We start from the raw sequence: 18,573 nt of genomic DNA on the forward strand, positions 1-18,573 counted from the left end.
AGAGAGTATGGGAATGTTTGTTCTTTACAAAAGAGCAAACTGCTAATCTCATTTGTATGCCAGCATTGTGCTTGCCACAGCAATTCGTTGTCTGGGATAGACGTAACCCTGATGGGCACAGCTGTACAATGAAACTGCTTCATTTCATTTGAGAGTGTGAGCAGGACTGCCATTGTAGAGGATATTGCACACAATGGTAGCTCAAGTCATAGACTTCTGTATTTGTGATGAGGCTGTCCATATGCGTCCCTAACAACAGAAAATGATGTTCTGAAGAACATCCAAGCCAGAGCCAATGACAGCAGGTAGCCATGGAGCAGAAGAACAGTGAGATGGTTTTGATCAGTTTCATAGGCAGTAATCACAGACCATCATCTAATGGGGCATGAGGAGACAAAATACCAGAGAGCTGAGACTGGCACAATGGGCCTGTGTGCAAGCGGGCCCATGAGCAGTCAGGAGGCAGATGGGTGACAGCCAACAGTGATGACAGAGTACAAAACACAGGAGGATGGCAGAGGCCCAAACTACACACAATGGTAGAATAAAAATTGCCACAGATGAACTGAGAAAAGGAGAAAGGAATGGCATAGAAGGAAGGAACACAAAGGAGAACAGCAGGCCACTAATTACTGAATTCAAATGAGGAGCGGTATGAACCATGTCAGGTGTGGTGGTGGCACTTGTGTCTGACAACAAAAATGAAAGACAATGCTGATCAAGGACATTGAGTGACACTCAGACAAATCACCTTGCTGAGCACTACAAAGTCAGGCTCCTGTTGACTGAACATGGAGACACGAATAAAAACATGAAGAAAAATGAAGAAAAATCTGAAGCTCCAAGCAGTGCATTTTCTCCTGGATATCTTTTATTTATTTATTTATTTATTTTTCCAGAAACAATTCTATGATATCATGAAGTGATCCCTTCAGGTTTGATACTTAGAAAAAGACGAGCAGCCCAGTTAAGACCTGTGCTGGGCAAGGCAGGCCCAGCATGGCCCCTCTCTTTGATGTGTGGCCCCGACCCAGCAACAGAGGACACCAGACCACAGAGTACCAAAGTAGTGCTGGGCAGTAAGAGCACAGCTCTGCTGCATTAGGGAAGCCTGAAGCAGGTGAAGGGAAAACAAGGCTGTGTCAGAAGCCACAGGTTCTCTGTGCTGGCTTAGGGTTCTGGTCATCCAGACCCTTCTCAGAGCACAGTGTGGGGGATGCCCTGCTAAGCTGCACCTAAGGACTCAGCCTGTCATCTTTGGGCATGAAATGAGGATGAAGGAGCAGTGACACTACGTAGTACCACGAAGGAAGGAGAAGGAAAGTCCCACTGCACGGCCACCTGCCCCTACTTCCACTCTGGGCTGTTCACAGCTGCCCTCCATGCCTCATGAATGTGGCAGTTCCCCCAGTCTGCATTCCTATGCTGTGTGTAGCTGCTCTCCTTTCCCCCTTCCACAAAGCACAGGCCTGTACCCCACAGGAGGCTGCACTCTGCACACATGCAGCAGACAGCCATGCAAAGGCACCGAATAGAGAAGATGCATTCCCATGGGTCTGTTTTGGGGACTTGCAAAGGCAGACAAAAGGAGTGGTTGCTAGTTGCACTAGTACAGCCTTACAGAGAGATTTTTGCTTTATTTTTTCCTCTTTAACTGTTAATTTCTCTAAAGCATCAGAGTTTAAACTGTGAAGGTGTCTTGTTATCTTAGTAATCCTTTTTCCTGCATGGGACATGACTCATACTTCGTAACTGTTGTCTGCCTGCTCTGTCCATTCACAAACACTGTCAACCTCCTTACAAAGTAATAGTCCTTATCATCATACAGGTTTATTTTTATTTCTCACAGCTTCTACTTAGGGTTGACTAAGAATAAAGCAATCAAAGTCAAGTTACATGCACACCAAGAGGTTTGAAGCAGGTAATACATATCTGTTGTGTGAATAGAAGTGTACAGTATCAGAAAGCTTGATGTAGTGCTACTCAGGGACCTCATTCTTCTGATTTCTAAATGTAAAAAAAAAAAAAAGAAGGAAGATAATGTACAGGTTATTGGAGTAACAGAATTACCTGTGGGTCTGTTTCAGGTCTGTGGATGTGCACATGTTATGCCATGTTACTGGCAAAAAAATATTGCCTCCCAATTCTGATGAGAGACCTGGATTCTCACAGTAGATCATAACTGGTATGTATCTTGAGAGGCACAAACAGGATTTTCAAAAAACACCAGTTTTGAATAAATACTAACTCTGGGTTCCTTCATGATGACACTCCAAGAGTTGGAAGAATATAACTATGGCTGCCAGGTGTTTGAGCAGAGCTCTTGATGACCCTTGATGGGCAGGAAGGGTCCTTCTCTGCAGCACTCCAACTCACCTGTCTTCCGATGTCATGACTCTTGGCTCGCAGTTTGTTAACCTGACATTCGGCAATATCAGCTCGTTCTTCAGCTTCTTCCAGCTCATGCTGTGTCTTGCGGCATCGCAAGAGATTAGTGCTTGCCTGTTCCTCCTGAAATTCACAGTGCCATCAGTGACACGAACACAATCTGGCACTGCCCTGTTCTAATTAACACCCTGCACCTACTCCATTCTAACATCACCTACTACAGTTAGCCTCAGAACTCCATCCTTGCATTACCAGCACTTAGTACACTTCCATCTAGTACTACCAACATCTTGAGCACTGGGAAAACTGGCTGTTGTGGCTCCAAAAGTGTGACAATGCCAGGATAACTATAACTGTGTCTGCTCTGTTGTGTGCCAGACTCTTTAAATAAAAGTACTATCAAAGTTAATGGCCACCACTGCTCTATCAAATTGAGTATTCAATTATTTTAACAAACATGAGAGCCTAGAGTTTTTGGAAATCTCCACCCAGAGCCCAAAAGGAGTCCTGCACTCACAGCTTCCTCAGCCTGTTTCTTGTATGCTTTCACTTTTAACTGCAGCTTGTCCACCAGGTTCTGGAGCCGGAGAATATTTTTCTTATCCTCTTCAGACTGTGGGAAGTAAAAATTAATAGTGAGGTGATGTATGTACAACACAAGAAGACAAAGAAGAAAGTAGAGGATCTGTAATACCTGGTAAGTGAGCTCCTTCAGCTTTCGTTCATACCTTCGAGCACCTTTCAGTGACTCCGTTCCTCGCTTCTGCTCAATGTCAAGCTCATTTTCTAACTCATGAATCTGAAACACAATACCATGATAAAGACAGGAAGCTGCCAGGAATGCCCCCTGATCTTGCTGCAGGATCCAGGGTTCTATGGACTAAGGCCTGTGGAAAAAGTGGCAGTGCAGAGCAACTTCCTGCAGCTGTGTGACTCCAGAGGTATTTATACAGGGAACTTAGCTTTGTATACATGTGCCTGCCTTAACCAAGATTAGGCTTAAATCTGTCAGGGAAGAGGAAACTGAAGCAGGGGAGGGAAGGGTTTTGTCTACATTGTCTAGGGAAACGGGAACATCTTGTTTCATTTGTAATTGTCAAATCTTGGCTTCATGAATAGCCTGCAACTACTCATTTGATGAGGGCTTCCATAACTCTATTTCTGTTCTGCAGGGCATGTAAATCAAATCCATATGCTAATTATTTTCTTTTTCTGTGAATATTTCATTTCACAACAAAGAACACCTAACTCCCCATCATCTGTGCTATATCGTGGGAGAGAAGTAGTTTTAGACTGATTCAGAGGGTCAGGCAAATGCTCCATCAAGACCAGTGCTCTGTCTCTGACTGTCTAGAGCAGCTGCTATTTAGGGATAGCATGGAAGCCTGGCTGCTGCCTGCTCTCCTCACATTTGCCCAGCCTCAACACTCATTAGATTATGGGTTTCAGGTGGTATGTCTGTACCTGTTCCCCTGAGATTATAAACCTGCTGATTTCTAATCCCTCTTTGAACCTTCCACCAGCTGCCTTTGCAGCCTTCTATGCCAGCAGGTTCCAGAATTTCACTGCCCAGTCAGTAAAGCACTTTATTTTACTTCTGAGTAAGGATCACATAACCTGCACCACATGTTCTTACTTCTAGTATTTGTCTTATCATTGGCAGAAACTGTGTGCTTAGATTCCTAACCTTCCCAAATTCATCTTGATTACTGTTTTCATGATTCTGTAAACTTTGATCACATTCTTCTCAGTCATCTTCTCTCCAAACTGAAGAGTCCTAGTCTTGTTTGTTTCTCATCAACATTTCTCACCCTCCCACCCTTCCCTCTAACTAGGGGTCCTTCTCTAAGCTATGGGTCTTTCTTGAGATGCAGACACCAGAACTGAACAAGGTATCTATAGTGGCAAGTGATATTCTCCATCTGTGGTCTCAGTGCATTTCCTAATAAAGCCCATCTCTCTCTCTCTTTTTTTTTTTTTATTTAGCTTTCTGCTTCTACTGCACATTGAGAACACAGTTTATAAGACCCATCATATATCGAGACCTCTCCTTGCCGAGCTGCAGCTGCCAGTTCCAAGTTCATCCCCATGTAAATATGTTTTAAACTATTCTTTCTCTAGATGTATGCCTGTACTGGTGTTCATCTGCCACTGTCTTGCCCATTTCATTCAGGTTTTATGAGGGCATTCCCAAAGTTCTTACCTGCAGCGCAGCACTTCAGTAAGTGTAACTCTCATCTAATCTGATGGAAATCCCTGCTATAACCTTCCCAAGAGATTCTAGCAGCCAAGATCCAGTTAAAGACTCTAGTCTACCCCGGTCTCCACCATACCCTCGCCTCTAGTTTCTGGAGTTGTTTCTTTCCACCCTTCAGGGCCAGCTGCTCAGCTTCATCCAGACGGTGCTGCAGATCCTTCACCATTTGTTCCAGATTCCTCTTCATTCTCTCCAAGTGAGCACTGGTGTCCTGCTCCTTCTTTAGCTCTTCTGCCATCATGGCTGCCTGATTGTAGTGCAGAGTTATGTTATGAATACATCTCCACATCACTGGCAGTTCTGTGTACTCTTTGGGAGCAATGCAGTTTCACAGTAGTGAATGACTCTCCACATTTTCAGTCAGCTGCCTGTGTTAAGGGTCTGTCATACAAAGAGGATCACAGTTTCTTGATATTTGTATTTCAAAAGGTACTCTGCCTTGGAAATTGGGCAGGGTTGATGACAGGAATAAAAATAAGGCAGTCAAATGACAAGGGAGTCAAAGCTTGTTTTTAAATGGAAAGTTGAAGTTAATGGCATCTTGAAATATCACCCACTAGTACTCTGTTTGTTTTGAATATATCACAATTTGGTACCTAAGCTTTCCTGACATTTAGACTCATAAGCAGCTTTTACCAATGGAATGACTCCAAGATTCTCTTGAACATCAAAGAAGAGCTTGTGCCTGTTGGGCTCTTCAGACTATAGGATGGATAGCTGTCACTACTACTTCATGAAAAGGGTAGGGAGGTCAGAGGAGAACTAGAGAGCTCTTAATGTGGAGGAACCACAATTACACACAGTACTTCAGATGCACCACAGCGTGATACAAGAGAGTAAACATTTTCTGTTTTATTTTCATATACCTTTTCTAAGTAGTCCCAAGACTTAGTTCTTTTGTTTAAATTAAAACATTTCTATTATCACTTTTTACTTTTTTTATATTTCTTAAATAGAAAAGTACATAAGATTTTAGTCTCAATTCCTGTTTTACTGCGATATCTAGATATTACTTGGTCCAAAATACTCTTTTCCTGTTTCAATTTTGCCACCATCTGGCTTTTGCAGTCTATTACATCTATCCAGGAAGCAAAAGTGGATGAGGGTATTGGGAAGAGACCCAATGCTTTTTCAGTATACACTGCTATATTTCAGTATACACTACAGAACATGAGTAGATTAACTTGACTGAAAGGTTCTTCAATGGCAAGCAGTAGAACAGAAGCTGTGCAAATGGCCCAGGTGGGAGGGGTTGTGTGTCACTGATACTTTCTGTTACCAAGTTGAAGTATCAATTCTCTCCCACCTCACTGCTGCATTTCTAAAGTGTAAATGTAACTAATAGTATAAAACAGAGAGAGGCAAGTGAGAGTACTTACATCTGTGATTGCTTTCTTTGCTTTTTCCTCTGCATTTCTGGCTTCCTGAACACTATCTTCAACTTCATTCTGTAAATGAGTAATGTCCACTTCCAGTTTCTTCTTGGTGTTCAGGAGACTTGTATTCTGTTGGGACAGTCCAAGGACAGGCCATTCCCATCTCATTTCATGACAGTCCAACATGTGTATTATAAAACAAATACCTGAGAATGGAGAATCTGCACTCGCTCACTGGCATCTGTCAGCTCCTGCTCAGAAACTTTCCGGGCTCGCTCTGTCTGCTCGAGGGCAGCTCGCATTTGCTCAAGTTCTGTCATCATCAGATTATTTCTACGCTCTACAACAGCAAGCTGCTCCTTCAGGTCATCATTCTCTCTCAAAGCATCATCCAAATGGAGCTGGGAATCCTTAGAAGTTGAAAGTGTGATAAGACTCAGAGGAAAGCAGAATGAGTATCAAAGACCTTGCTGGACACTTGCACATGTGGTCCCTACCTTGAGTTGACCTTGCATGCCTTTGAGGTGCTTCTGTGTCTCTGCTACTTGACAGTTGGCACGGCTCAGTTGTATCTCCATATCATTCAGATCTCCCTCCATCTTCTTTTTCAGCCTCAAAGCATCGTTTCTGCTTCTAATCTCAGCATCCAGTGTGGTTTGCATAGACTCTAATGCCCGCTGATGATTCTTCTTCAGCTGCTGAATTTCCTCATCTTTCTCTGCACTCCTTCTGTCAACATCTGACTTCACTTGGTTCAGCTCCAGCTGAACACGCAAGATTTTTCCTTCTTCATGTTCTAAAGAGCCCTGGTAGCGTTGAAATGATATTATTTGTCTCTTAAATGTTCATTGCTGAGAAACATCCATGCAGAATTTTGACACTTCACAGTTAGCAACACAGACGTGTTAATCTTACAGTAGAACTTTACAAAAGACCTAGCTCTGAAGAAGCAGACTGCTCTTCTTATATACAGGAGTTGTTATAACTTAGCTGGATAGGAATCACTAATGTTGTAATAAGTCTGCTCAAAAAAATGCCTCCAATATCACAAAGTCTGGGCACTGCAAGTTACGTTCACACTACAGAGATTACAAGATGTATGAAAACATTAAATTGACAGGAAAGCCAAGTGTTATGCTCAGTAGAAGCATGCCTTCACTTGCATCTTCATGCTGAATTCTGCTGAGGGACTCTACACTTAATCCCAGCCAAGGTGAGAAGCACCAGGAACTGTGTGGGCATTCTCCCCTTCCATATATCCTTTTTCCTGTGACGCTAATAACATCTAATCTAAGTTGTTTAGGAGTCATGGCTTGTGGCTAGGTCTTTACAACCAGTGGAGAAAAATAAGCACCTATAGAAGATGAAGTATTTGATGTAGCTTTGACATCCATCTTAAGAACAGTTCTTCCCAAGATACCTATTTCTCCCTTTTGGTTCTAGAAGTATCCCATAGTGACTAATTCAGGATTAGACTGCTGACACCTTGATACAGAAATTGGAATAGATTCATTCTCACAGCCAGTATAATAATTCTTGTGCCTACTTCCCTCCCATCTAGTGTGATCTCAAGATCATAGATGTCAGATGCTTTTTATTCCTTTTCCTTTCTAAAGGGACTTAAGCAAAAAATGAAATGAGGCTCTTCTTGGAAGTGGACATCACGAAAGGTAACAGTCAAAAAGTGACAGAAGGGAAATCCTGACTGCATCTAATTAAAAAAAAAAAAAAAATCCCCATAAAAATGATGCCAGAATTACAGAACAGAGTATTTTGAACATGATCACGTAGCATGTGTGGGACAACCAGGGAATCAGGCCCAGCCAGCATAGATTCATGTAAGGCACATCCTGCCAGACCAATCCCATCTCTTCCTATGACCGAGTGATCTACTTGATAGATGAGGGAAGGGCTGTTGATGTGGTCTGCCTAGACTTCAGCAAAGCCTTTGAAATTGCCTCCCATATCATCCTCCTGGAGAAGCTGGCATCCCATTGATTGGACAGGTACACTTTTCGCTGGGTTAAAAACTGATTGGATTGTTGGGCTCAGATAGTGATGGTGAATGGAGTTAAATCCAGATGGCAACCAGTCATGAGTGGTACTCCCCAAGGGTAGATACTGGGACCTGTCCTATTTCATATCTTCATTAATGATCTGGATGAGTGCATCTTCAGTAAGTTTACAGATGATACCAAGCTGGAGAGAAGTGTTGATCTGCTTGGGGGTAGGAAGGCCCTGCAAAGGGATTTTGACAGGCTGAATTGCTGGGCTAAGGTCAATGTAATCAAGTTCATCAAGACCAAGTGCTGGGTCCTGCACTTTGGTCACAATAACTCCATGCATCACTACAGACTTGGGGCAGAGTGAACAGCAACCTTCATGGAGGAAAAGAACCAAGAGGCATTAGTTGACACTTGGCTGCATGTGGGCCAGCAGTGTGCCTAGGTGACCAAGAAGGCCAATGGAATCCTGGCTTGGATCAGAAAAAGCGTAGGCAGCAGGAGCAAGGAGGTGCACCCAGCTATGCTGAGACCATCCTTCAAGTGCTCAGTTTTGGGCACATCACTACATGAAAGACATGGAGGCCCTGGAAAGTGTCCAGAGAAGAGCAATGAAGCTGGTGAGGGTTTTGGAGCACAAGTCTTACAGGGAGCAACTGCTGCTGTTTAGTCTGGACGAGAGGATGTTCAGGTGAGACGTTACTGCTCTCTACAACTCCCTGAAAAATGGTGGTGGTGAGGTAGGGGTCATTCTCTTTTCTCAGGTAGCTAATGGTAGGATGAGAGGTGATGGCCTCAAATTGTACCAGAGAATGTTCAAGTTAAATATAAGGAAGAATTTCATCTCAGAGAGAGGTCAGGCATATGGCATAGACTGTCCATGGAAGTGGTGACGTCACCAGCCCAGGAGGTGTTTCTGGAAAGGGTAAGGTACAGTAATTTGGGGCATGGTTAAATGGGCAGTATTGGTGGTAGGGAGGCAGATGGACTATATGATCTTAGAAGTCTTCTCCAACTTTAGTGAGTCTATGCAGCAAGGGCAAAGACTGTCCAGAATTATGACAAAATCTCCTTCCTTGGAAATTGCAGAGAACAATTAAACATGGCTCTGAGTAACCTAATGCAATTTAACTAAGGAACAAGAATCATCAGATTTTTGAAACACAAATGACCTTCCTGTAGCCTTTCAGAGGAGCAAAATCAATCTAGTAGTGCAAAATGAGCTCATTTTTAGCCTGGGACTGAGTCTTTTATGGATGATTGCACAACAAGCTGGGCTACACTGGTACAGAAGAGGGACAGACCCTGTTACTTGTTCTGTTTGTGATCTCATACTGGACCTTCACGGCATTATCAGGATAAAAAGGAGTATATAATCTCCAAATTTTCTCCATTCATGGTCTCTCTGAAAACAAGCCCTCTTTAACTGAGACACTTGCCTCTGCTTCTTCTAATGCTGCTTGAAGGTCATATTTTTCTTGCTCAGTTTGCTTCTTTGCTTTTTCTAGTCCATGATTAGCTTTTCCAGCTTCAGCAAGTTGTTCAGTAAGATCAGAAATTTCCTCTGAAACACAGAAAATGCACACTGAGCTCATCTTAAATAATGTTGCTGTTGGTACCTGCTACTGATGTTTGGCAGTGGGAATGATTGAAGAGATAATAATATACTAGTAAGTGACAGTGAGAAGAAATAATAGGTTTTGTATTGTGTAGTTTTTATTTCTGATTACCTGTTATTTCCAATTCAGTGTGCAAGTTTAAAAGTGAGGGGAACCAAGTGGAGAGAGCTCAGAGAGCAATAAGTTACTTCTGGATGCTGAATTTACATCTCCAGAGACAGTCCTGTTTGATTTTATTCTAAAATACTCCCCAGGGAACATTCAGTGCCACAGAGAAGAGCTGAATTTCATTTCCTTTACACAGTTCACTTATCAAATGCCAATCTGTTTTGCAACCGCTGCTCAGTGCTCCAGTCAGAAAAAACTTGGAGGGCTGTTTCCTATTTCCTAACAGCAGTGGTCTGAAAAAAAATGAGTATCTGTTTTCATTGTCATTTCTGCAGATTCAATTAATTTGATTCCTATCAATGAATGGGATTATAATGGTGTGGAGGAAGGGAAATACAATGATGGCACTTGAAACCATGAAGAGGTAGGATACTATCATGAGCTGTAGGCATGTAATCACAGGTGACCTTGTGATCATCTGAACAGAAAAGAAAGTCACCTAGCCTGAGTTTTGTGGGAAAACATAAGAAACAAAAGCTTGGGAAGAGACAGAGCTCCAGTACACTAGAAGCATCTCTGGGTTCACTATGGATCCCAGCTGACAGAGATCTGAACTTACGTTGAAGATTCTTGTTCTCCCGTCTGACAGTCTCAACCTGGTCAAGCACTTCTTCGTAGGCATTCTTCATCCGGAAGATCTCAGTGCTAAGGGTGCGAGATTCCTTCTGCACAGCTTCCAGCTCAGCCTGACTCTCCTGGTACTTCTGCTTCCATTCAGCTATAACCTGGAGTAACAGGAAATATCAGTGCATAAGAATGATCCATTTTGCAACACTCCTGTCCCTGCACATTTATAGTAATAAGAGCCTAAAAGATATGGTTTGTCTTGCAATTGTCTTGTGGCAATCTATGGTATGGAATGAGCCTACGTTAGCCTTTTTATTATTGCAGGAGTCAGAGGTCTCTCATTCACTTCACCAAGAAAGATCATTTTCTCTCTATTTTCTCCTACATAGCCCTGGAGGGCATCTTTAACATACTCACCCAATTCATCCACATACACAGGGCATCTCTCAGGCAGTGTTGAGTCTTTCAGTAATGTTATTAAAAGCAGTGAAGATTGGAACTGATTAAGGAGGCTGAGGCGATGCCTAACCCAAATACAAGGCTGGCAGATGGACATGAGCCAGAAATCAGAGTTGGAGTCACAGAATCATTTACCTTGGAAGGGATCTTTAAAGGTCATCTAGTTCAACCCCCCTACACTGAACAGGTACATCTACAGCTTGATCAGGTGCTCAGAGCCTGGTCCAGCCTGATCTTGAAGGTCTCAAGGCTGAGACCTTTCTGGATAAACCACATTTCTGGGTAAACAGTTTGAATGCTTCACTACCCTTATCATATATATATTTTCTTACATCTAAATCTTCCTTTTTAGTTTGAAATCACTTCCCCTTGGCCTATCACAACAGATTCTAAGGAGGAGTCTGTATCCTTCTTTCTTATAGCCCACTTTAGTTAATGGAAATCAGGCCTTGTTTGTATGCATATGAGAACTTTCTCATTCTGCTTGGTCTTTCACTTGATACAGAGGTTCCCAATTTCAGTCATGAAAAATTTGTCCTTTCTAAAACTATCACAGGATATTTTGTTGTTTGATGTAGTTACCTGGGGCTACTCACACTGTGACATTTTCATTAGTATTTGTCATGTTACATGCTCCTTACCATAGATTTGCTTTGGATAAAATGTAATTTATCTTATGTTGAGTGCAGAACTCTCATACTTCCAGAATTTGGCCTGGCCTATCATATTTTTAAGATGTTCATATCTAGTAGCCTTTTTGAATGAAAAAAACCTTGTCAAAATTCTTCTGCTTTTTATCAAATGCTGCACAGGCCGCATTTGACCTCTCCTCAGCAATCACAAGGTCATCCACTTCCCCCTGCAGCCTCTGCTTTGTCTTCTCCAGTGAAGCACACTTTGAATTGACAGCTTCAATCTGCTCCTCTGAATCCTGCAGGCGCTGAGCAAGCTTCTTTCTGCAGGATGAGACAAGCAGTGCTAAGAAAAGGATAATTCTGACATTCTGAAAAAATGGACAGGAAGCTAGTTTGGGATAGGAGAGAGCCAGCATAGAAAGGTATGATATTGTGAACCGAGAGTATCAGTAGGAGCCTGCGATCACAAAGAATGCTGGAGCAGTGCATAGGCTGGGAGAATACATAGGAAATAAGAACATGCAGGTAGCTTGGGAAGAGGATTCCCTAGAAATCTGGGAGAAAGGTGATACATGTGATGGAATCAGTGGAGAAAAAAAGAGCATCCATGGGGTAGATTACACCAATGTGGGGAGGGAAGCAGCAGAAACAATTTCTGTATTGACAGTATGAAGAACATGATTTTTCAACAGTTAAGTTAGTTACTCCATACAGTTACCCCATAGCTAACATACTGGAATTTTGCATTCTACAGAGACTCTTCCAAACATCCACTCCTTTGCCTTCAAATATTTTCTTCCCCTCCACCTTTTTACTCTCAACACATTACAAAGCACACTGCTGTCCATATTCCCACTTTAAGCGTAGACCAGTTTCCTCCAATTCCTGCTCACATTTTTACTTAAACATATTTTTGCTTGCTCAAGACCACATACTTGGCGTCCTCCAGTTCCTCCATACACTGAATCGCATCCGTCTCATATTTGGTTCTCCACTGGGCCACTTCGCTGTTGGCCTTGGACAGGGCACGCTGCAGCTCACCCTTGGCTTCCTGCTCCTCCTCATATTGTTCCCGGAGCAAGTCACAGTCATGGCGGGCAGACTGTAAGGCATGGGCCAGGGCGTTCTTGGCCTGTATAATTAAAAATATGCAAATTGTCAAAACATTAACAATTTGTGACCGGACCTTCTCATTGCATTTTGATAAAAATTCCACATCTCACTAACCATGTTGCTGGGTAGCTGAATCAGAAAAGTCAACAGTATTTGAGACACTGTGTTTCAGACTTGGTGGTATTAATCAAGATCAGTCTGTTTTGTCCAGTTTGTCCGACACATCAGTACCAAGTGCTTCAGGACAAGATACAGTGAATACTGCAGTGGGAATAGTGGGAATAATCTCTCCAAAAGTTTCCCTGTAAGCTTTCCAGGTAGAAGTTCTTTTTTGTCTGAAGGTGGAAAAGACTTTAAACCATTTTGTCATTTCTAATCCTGGGGAGTTCACTCCCTCTCTTTTTCTTATTTTTTGGCTGCTGCTGTACTCTTTGGAATCAGGGATTTCTCATAGCAGTAAGGTATGTACACAGCTATTCTTTTTCACTTTTCTCCCGCATTTGAACTTCAGAAAGCATGGTAAGAAGGGCTTAAATTGTCTTACTGAATTTCTAATGTTTCTTCTTGCAAAGGCAAAGTTCCGAAGTTTCACTGTTAATTTCTCTCAGAGGAGCTCTCATTCTTTTATCACATTGATTTATTTTACAATTTTCTGGGCAAAATTAAAACAAATCACCTTATTTTCTTCCTCTAGTTGCCTCTTCAGCTCTTCTGTCTGCTGTGTGATGGCTTGTTTGCTTCTAGTCAGCTGAGAAATCAAGGACTCCTTCTCCTCCAGTTGCCGAGTTAGTTCACCTAACAAAGAAACAATTTTTTTAGACAGAAACATGAGACATAGGGAATTTGTACAGATGAGAAAAGCTAGCTATATACAAAGAGACTGTAAGATTTAATGTAAAATTCGAAGCCAGAGCAACCTGATCAAGCAGTGGATGTCCCTTTTGGGAAGTTGGACTAGGTGACCTTTAAAGGTCCCATCCAACTCTAAGGATTCTGTGATTCTCTAATTTCATTCCCACCAGGTAGGAAAAAGCAGTCAAAGATAATACTATGCTAGCATCAGAGGAAAGGGAACGAGTTGACCACAGGCCCACACATCAATTTTGATTGAGAATACTTTTGGATTTGTTTTATTCCCTTGTGTGTAGTTTTCTTGACTAGCAGCAGGAAGAAATTCTACAGTCTGAATTATGTTCAGATCACCCAGTGATGACTCGATTAGAAAATATACAAGCAACATACTTAAATACTTGGCACAAAACAATTGTAATTATTCTAAGGACACACCATTCTCGGTCTGTAGACGTGCTTTGTGTGTGTTCATATCATTAATTAGCCGCATATGCTCATCATCTTTAGTTCTGACTTCAGTGTACTGGTCTTCAAGATCTCTGCACATCTTTTCCAGATTACTCTGTTAAGACATAGAAAGCATATCTATCATATCTATCTACCTCACTTAATCATTCAGAAGAAAAGTTGCAGTGATGAGAAATATTTAATCCGACCTTAGCTTTGGAGACAGACTCCATGTTGCTGGCCAAGTCATCGATCTCCATCTTCAGCTCACTCTTCTCCTTCTCCAGCTTCTGCTTGACTCGCTGCAGGTTGTCGATCTGCTCCCCAAGCTCTGCTGTGCTGTCCGCATGCTTCTTCCGCAGGGCAGCAGCTGTGGCTTCGTGCTGCAGTGTGGCCTCTTCGAGGTCACGCCGCATCTTCTGAAATTCTGCCTCACGTTTCTTGTTCATTTCAATCTGAGCTGCTGTAGCCCCTCCTGCTTCCTCCAGGCGCCCACTGATCTCCTCCAGCTCCCTGGAGAGGTCAGCTCGCTGCTTTTCAGTCTTCGCACGGATTGCACGTTCAGCCTCAATTTCCTCCTCCAATTCTTCTGTTCGAGCCTAGGAAAGTTAATTTGTTAAATGAGAATTTCTGAACAGATGTATCTGAAATTAGCTTTAAGGAATAAAGAACAAACAGTCACTATCAATAGTCTTTAGACTTTACCTGAAGCTCCTTGATTTTCTTCTGCAGTTGAGAACTTTGAGCCTGCTCATCTTCAATTTTACTTTGAAGGTAACTAATTTCAAAATCTTTTCTGTTAAAGAACAAGAATGCAAATTCACTATAGTTAAGACAAAATATGAATTTTGGAATTCAGAGAATAAGAAGTCAATACAATACTTTTTTAGCCTTTCATCCATCTGTTGCTTATCATTTTCCAAATCCATGATGGAATCTTGAGACAATTTCAGATCCCCATCCAGCTTTCTCTTTGCTCTCTCAAGGTCCATTCGCTGCTTCCTCTCTTGTTCCAGAGACCCTTCAAGCTAAAACATATAAAACATACTTTGAAAAACATAAAATATACTTTAGTAAATATTCTTGATGTAAAAACCTGAACTAGATTTGCAAATCAAAAACTAGAAGAAATAATCAGATCCTGCATACATTCTTGTCTCACACTCTCACTACAGGATCAGGGTTTGGTTTCTGACATTAAGCTGATCACAGCTTGGGCATGCACAGCTGAAATGCAAGTTACTGAAAAATAAAGAAATAAAACGTTTCCAGTGACTGTAGTTCCTAACATATAGGCTGCAAAATACTGATGAGCTCCCAGAGTCTGGATTATATTCATAAGGTACATAGGTGTGCAACAAGCCTCTACAACAACCCTCAAACTGCCAGATAGCTGCTGCAGCTAATTGGTTAAAATGTGCAATGCAAAAGTCTACAACGCTGAAATATCCAGTGACGAACACAGATTAAACAGCCAAGAAAAGATGGGAAATGGGATGGATTCAACATCATCCCATCAACTGCCAGTAAGTTATTAGGTAAAATTATTAGTCCAGGCTTGGCTGTTATAAATGTTTTCTACAATCCCAACAACAGATTTATACTCTCCTGATCTGTTCAGAGCATCCACCTATACAAGTTTTTTCTTTTTTCTTTTGTTTTGGTGTCTTACATCATCTACTTGCTGCTCCAGTTTGGTCTTGGTTTTGGTGAGTGTACTGACTTTATCTTCCTCAGCCTGCAGGTCATCCAGTGTCTGCTGGTGTGCCTCCTGGAGGGCCTTTTTCTCCTTGGTTAGTTTAGAAATATTTTCATCCAGGGCTGCCATCTCTTCGGTCATATTCTTAACCTATTAGGCAGTATGAGTGGGTGTAATGAGAATGGATAGATTGAGAACACAGTGAAAGCACTTTGCAAAACCTTACATGGATGGAGTCAAAGTGATCTCCACAGGAGGTCTATATTTTTTTTTATGATGAGAATAGTAACCAGCGTAATGCTTGTTATACATCTCTGATCCTGCAGTGGTAAAAATTTTTGCTTTAGTTGGTTTTGACTCCCAGACCTACTCTGACTGTCTTTATAGTGGAACATATGCTAGATATTCACTTTTATCTGCAAGCTGTACTCTTCTCAGATTTACTGAAGGCCTCTGAATTGCTCTTGACCAAAAAAAAAAAAAACCCATTTTCTACATGTGATACATTTGCTATGCACACATCTGTAATTTCACAGTAAGTAAGGTTGTTCAGGAGGTACATACTTTTGTCTGTGATTTGCATTTAATAGTTAAATTCTCTTTAAAAGTTAAAGTAACTTGACAATATACAAAGAATCTTATGCCTCTGAAGAGAATGTAATGAACTGAGGTCTACAGCACTTGACATGACTTGTTGACATATCAGCACTGTTGGCTTTATTTTGGAAAATTATTCCCTGCTCTTCATGAAGTATCACATACCAACAATCTTTTCTTAAACACATCAGCCTCTCTGTATGAGTTTACCTGATGTTTGCTTCCCACTTTTCTCATTCAGATGGCAAAGACTGACAGTATCAATAAGTCCACTCTGCTAGGTACTTTAGCTACGTAGTCTTTATCTTACCACCCAGCACCATCTAGATTTCCTCTAAACATTAGCACAGAAATGCCCAGTATGTCTGAAATAGCAAACAGGATCCGGTAGTGTTTTCAGTGATGTCAGTGAAGGGAACTTCAACATATAATTACATCTCTCATGGTATTGTTTATACAACAGTACTGAATGCTGTCACTGCAGACATGGGCTTTTGAATTCTAAGATTTCAGTTGTGACTCATCACACTGATTGCTGAGACATATGTAAAGAGATTAGTGCTTTTACTAAGAGATAAATATGCTAATGACAAACTGGTCCTTAGAATTCAGAAACTCTCATCATGCAGTCAAGTCAATGAAAGGAAGGGGTATCCATCCTAGCTGAAATCTGAGCTTCTTAAATACAAGAGAATTATAAGAAAACACTTTGCATTTGCAAGATCAGTTCTTCTCATTCATTAAGGAGAAAGAATCTAAACAGCCATTCTCTACTGAGTTGCTCACAAGCATACTAGTTCTCCATGCACATGAGAGACACTGTTTTTTTATGTCTGAAAATAGAAGCATGTGGAAATTCTCCAAACACCTCAACAAGATGTTAACTGTGGGAATACAAAAAAAGTATATTCAGAGCAGAAGATCCAGAGCAAAAGAAACTGCACGAGAAAAGAAGGCTGAGAACCAAAGACACTCCAGAAGAAAAGGAAAACAAGTTCAAATAAGTTCTGTGATGGCAGACCCTGATTGGAGGAAGAGTGCATGGCTTGGAATGACTCACGACCCAGACTGGATAAACACCTGTATGCACAGTTAAGGAGTGTTTGTGGAATGTTCTCTTGACATTTAAAGGCAGGTGGGAAAGTTAAAAGAGAAAACTTGTAAATGTATACAAGGGATGTTAGAACCTCTAATAAATGATTTGGATTGTCCATATCTAGGTCCATGCCTCAGATGCTGCAGTTAACCTTTTTTTGAAGTGCATGAAAAGAAATATTTTTCTGAACTTCTGTTGCATTACAGGCAATTAAGTGGCAACATCTCTTTATGCCTTGGGCACATACCACTTCCATTGAGAGCACTTTGGAAACTGCAACATCCCACAAAACTGGAATCTGTCTGGGAAAACTGCCTGGGGAAGAATAGTTCCCTGATTTGTCTGTCACCTTGTTCTCTGTTGCATGCTTCTCCTTTTCCACTTTGACTAGAGTCAGTTCAAGATCATCAATATCTTTCTTTAGCTCAGAGCACTCATCTTCAAGTTTCCTCTTCTTTGCTGTCAATTCAGCGTTCATCTCCTCTTCATCTTCCACTCTTTCATTAAGTTCTTTAATTCTAGCTTCCAGCTGAATTTTACTTTTGATGAGACCTTCACATCTCTCTTCAGCATCAGCTAGATTTGCACTCTCCTGTCAGAACACATTGAAGACGTGTTACATTTACCATACAAACAAAGAAAAGCAATATATACTGTCCAAGCGCCACCTCCCGGAAATGAACTGCATAAGTCAAGGTAACTAAGTAGTTAGGAAGTAATGCACAGGATCCAATCATGCAGAGATTACCCTGCTTGGTGACGGCTGAGGAAAGTGAGCCATAACCCCACAATAGAGGCCCACCCTTTAAGCTGGTCAGGTGGTTTGATATCAGTGGTACAAACACATGGGTCAGCAAACTGGATGTCATGGAAGCATGAGCCTACATGTGGATTTGTAAAACATTAAGTCATTCAAAAGTCATCTTTCATAATGTTAAATAATTCCATCTTTAATAAGCTCCTCCTAATGACACAGGTCTGATTGTCTCTCCCCTAACACCTTTTGCCCCTTAATTCACATAAGACTGCCTGGCTCTCTGCATTGACTAACCTCTCAGACAAAATTGAATTGGGCTCATGGCAAAACAGTATCACTTAACCGAAAGTTTAGCCTGACATTTCTTCCTTAACATTCGGAACAATATGTCTACATGGATAAAATGTTTTTATGGATAAAATGTCACTCAAATTAATGGTACTGTCACATATTCTAGGCTGAACACCAGAAAAGGTATATGTTGCTCCCCAGAGGAGTCATGGAGGAAAGACATCACTGCAGTACAAAGGATATTATCTC

At 41.6% G+C, this 18,573-nt stretch overlaps 1 protein-coding gene across 1 annotated transcript in view; it reads right to left on the bottom strand.

Annotated features, from left to right (window-relative positions):
• Positions 1 to 350: 350 nt before the first annotated feature.
• The window catches only part of LOC136056437 (myosin-13), a 39,134-nt gene continuing 20,911 nt past the window's right edge, over positions 351 to 18,573 (bottom strand). The window contains exons 22-40 of the mRNA XM_065748633.1: positions 17,626 to 17,868; positions 15,557 to 15,733; positions 14,767 to 14,912; positions 14,590 to 14,680; positions 14,094 to 14,483; positions 13,873 to 13,999; positions 13,262 to 13,380; positions 12,408 to 12,604; positions 11,610 to 11,793; positions 10,371 to 10,536; positions 9,464 to 9,588; positions 6,519 to 6,827; positions 6,228 to 6,431; positions 6,025 to 6,150; positions 4,722 to 4,892; positions 3,083 to 3,187; positions 2,906 to 3,001; positions 2,377 to 2,511; positions 351 to 2,007 (exon numbers count right to left, since the gene is read on the bottom strand). Coding sequence (XP_065604705.1) covers positions 1,993 to 2,007; positions 2,377 to 2,511; positions 2,906 to 3,001; positions 3,083 to 3,187; positions 4,722 to 4,892; positions 6,025 to 6,150; positions 6,228 to 6,431; positions 6,519 to 6,827; positions 9,464 to 9,588; positions 10,371 to 10,536; positions 11,610 to 11,793; positions 12,408 to 12,604; positions 13,262 to 13,380; positions 13,873 to 13,999; positions 14,094 to 14,483; positions 14,590 to 14,680; positions 14,767 to 14,912; positions 15,557 to 15,733; positions 17,626 to 17,868 — 3,126 coding nt within the window. The 3' untranslated portion in view covers positions 351 to 1,992. The remainder of the gene's footprint in view (positions 2,008 to 2,376; positions 2,512 to 2,905; positions 3,002 to 3,082; positions 3,188 to 4,721; positions 4,893 to 6,024; positions 6,151 to 6,227; positions 6,432 to 6,518; positions 6,828 to 9,463; positions 9,589 to 10,370; positions 10,537 to 11,609; positions 11,794 to 12,407; positions 12,605 to 13,261; positions 13,381 to 13,872; positions 14,000 to 14,093; positions 14,484 to 14,589; positions 14,681 to 14,766; positions 14,913 to 15,556; positions 15,734 to 17,625; positions 17,869 to 18,573) is intronic.

Source organism: Cyrtonyx montezumae, unplaced genomic scaffold (assembly GCF_038088225.1).
Source record: "Cyrtonyx montezumae isolate F1298 unplaced genomic scaffold, pur_monq_1.0 scaffold_50, whole genome shotgun sequence".
Lineage (NCBI taxonomy): Eukaryota > Metazoa > Chordata > Aves > Galliformes > Odontophoridae > Cyrtonyx > Cyrtonyx montezumae.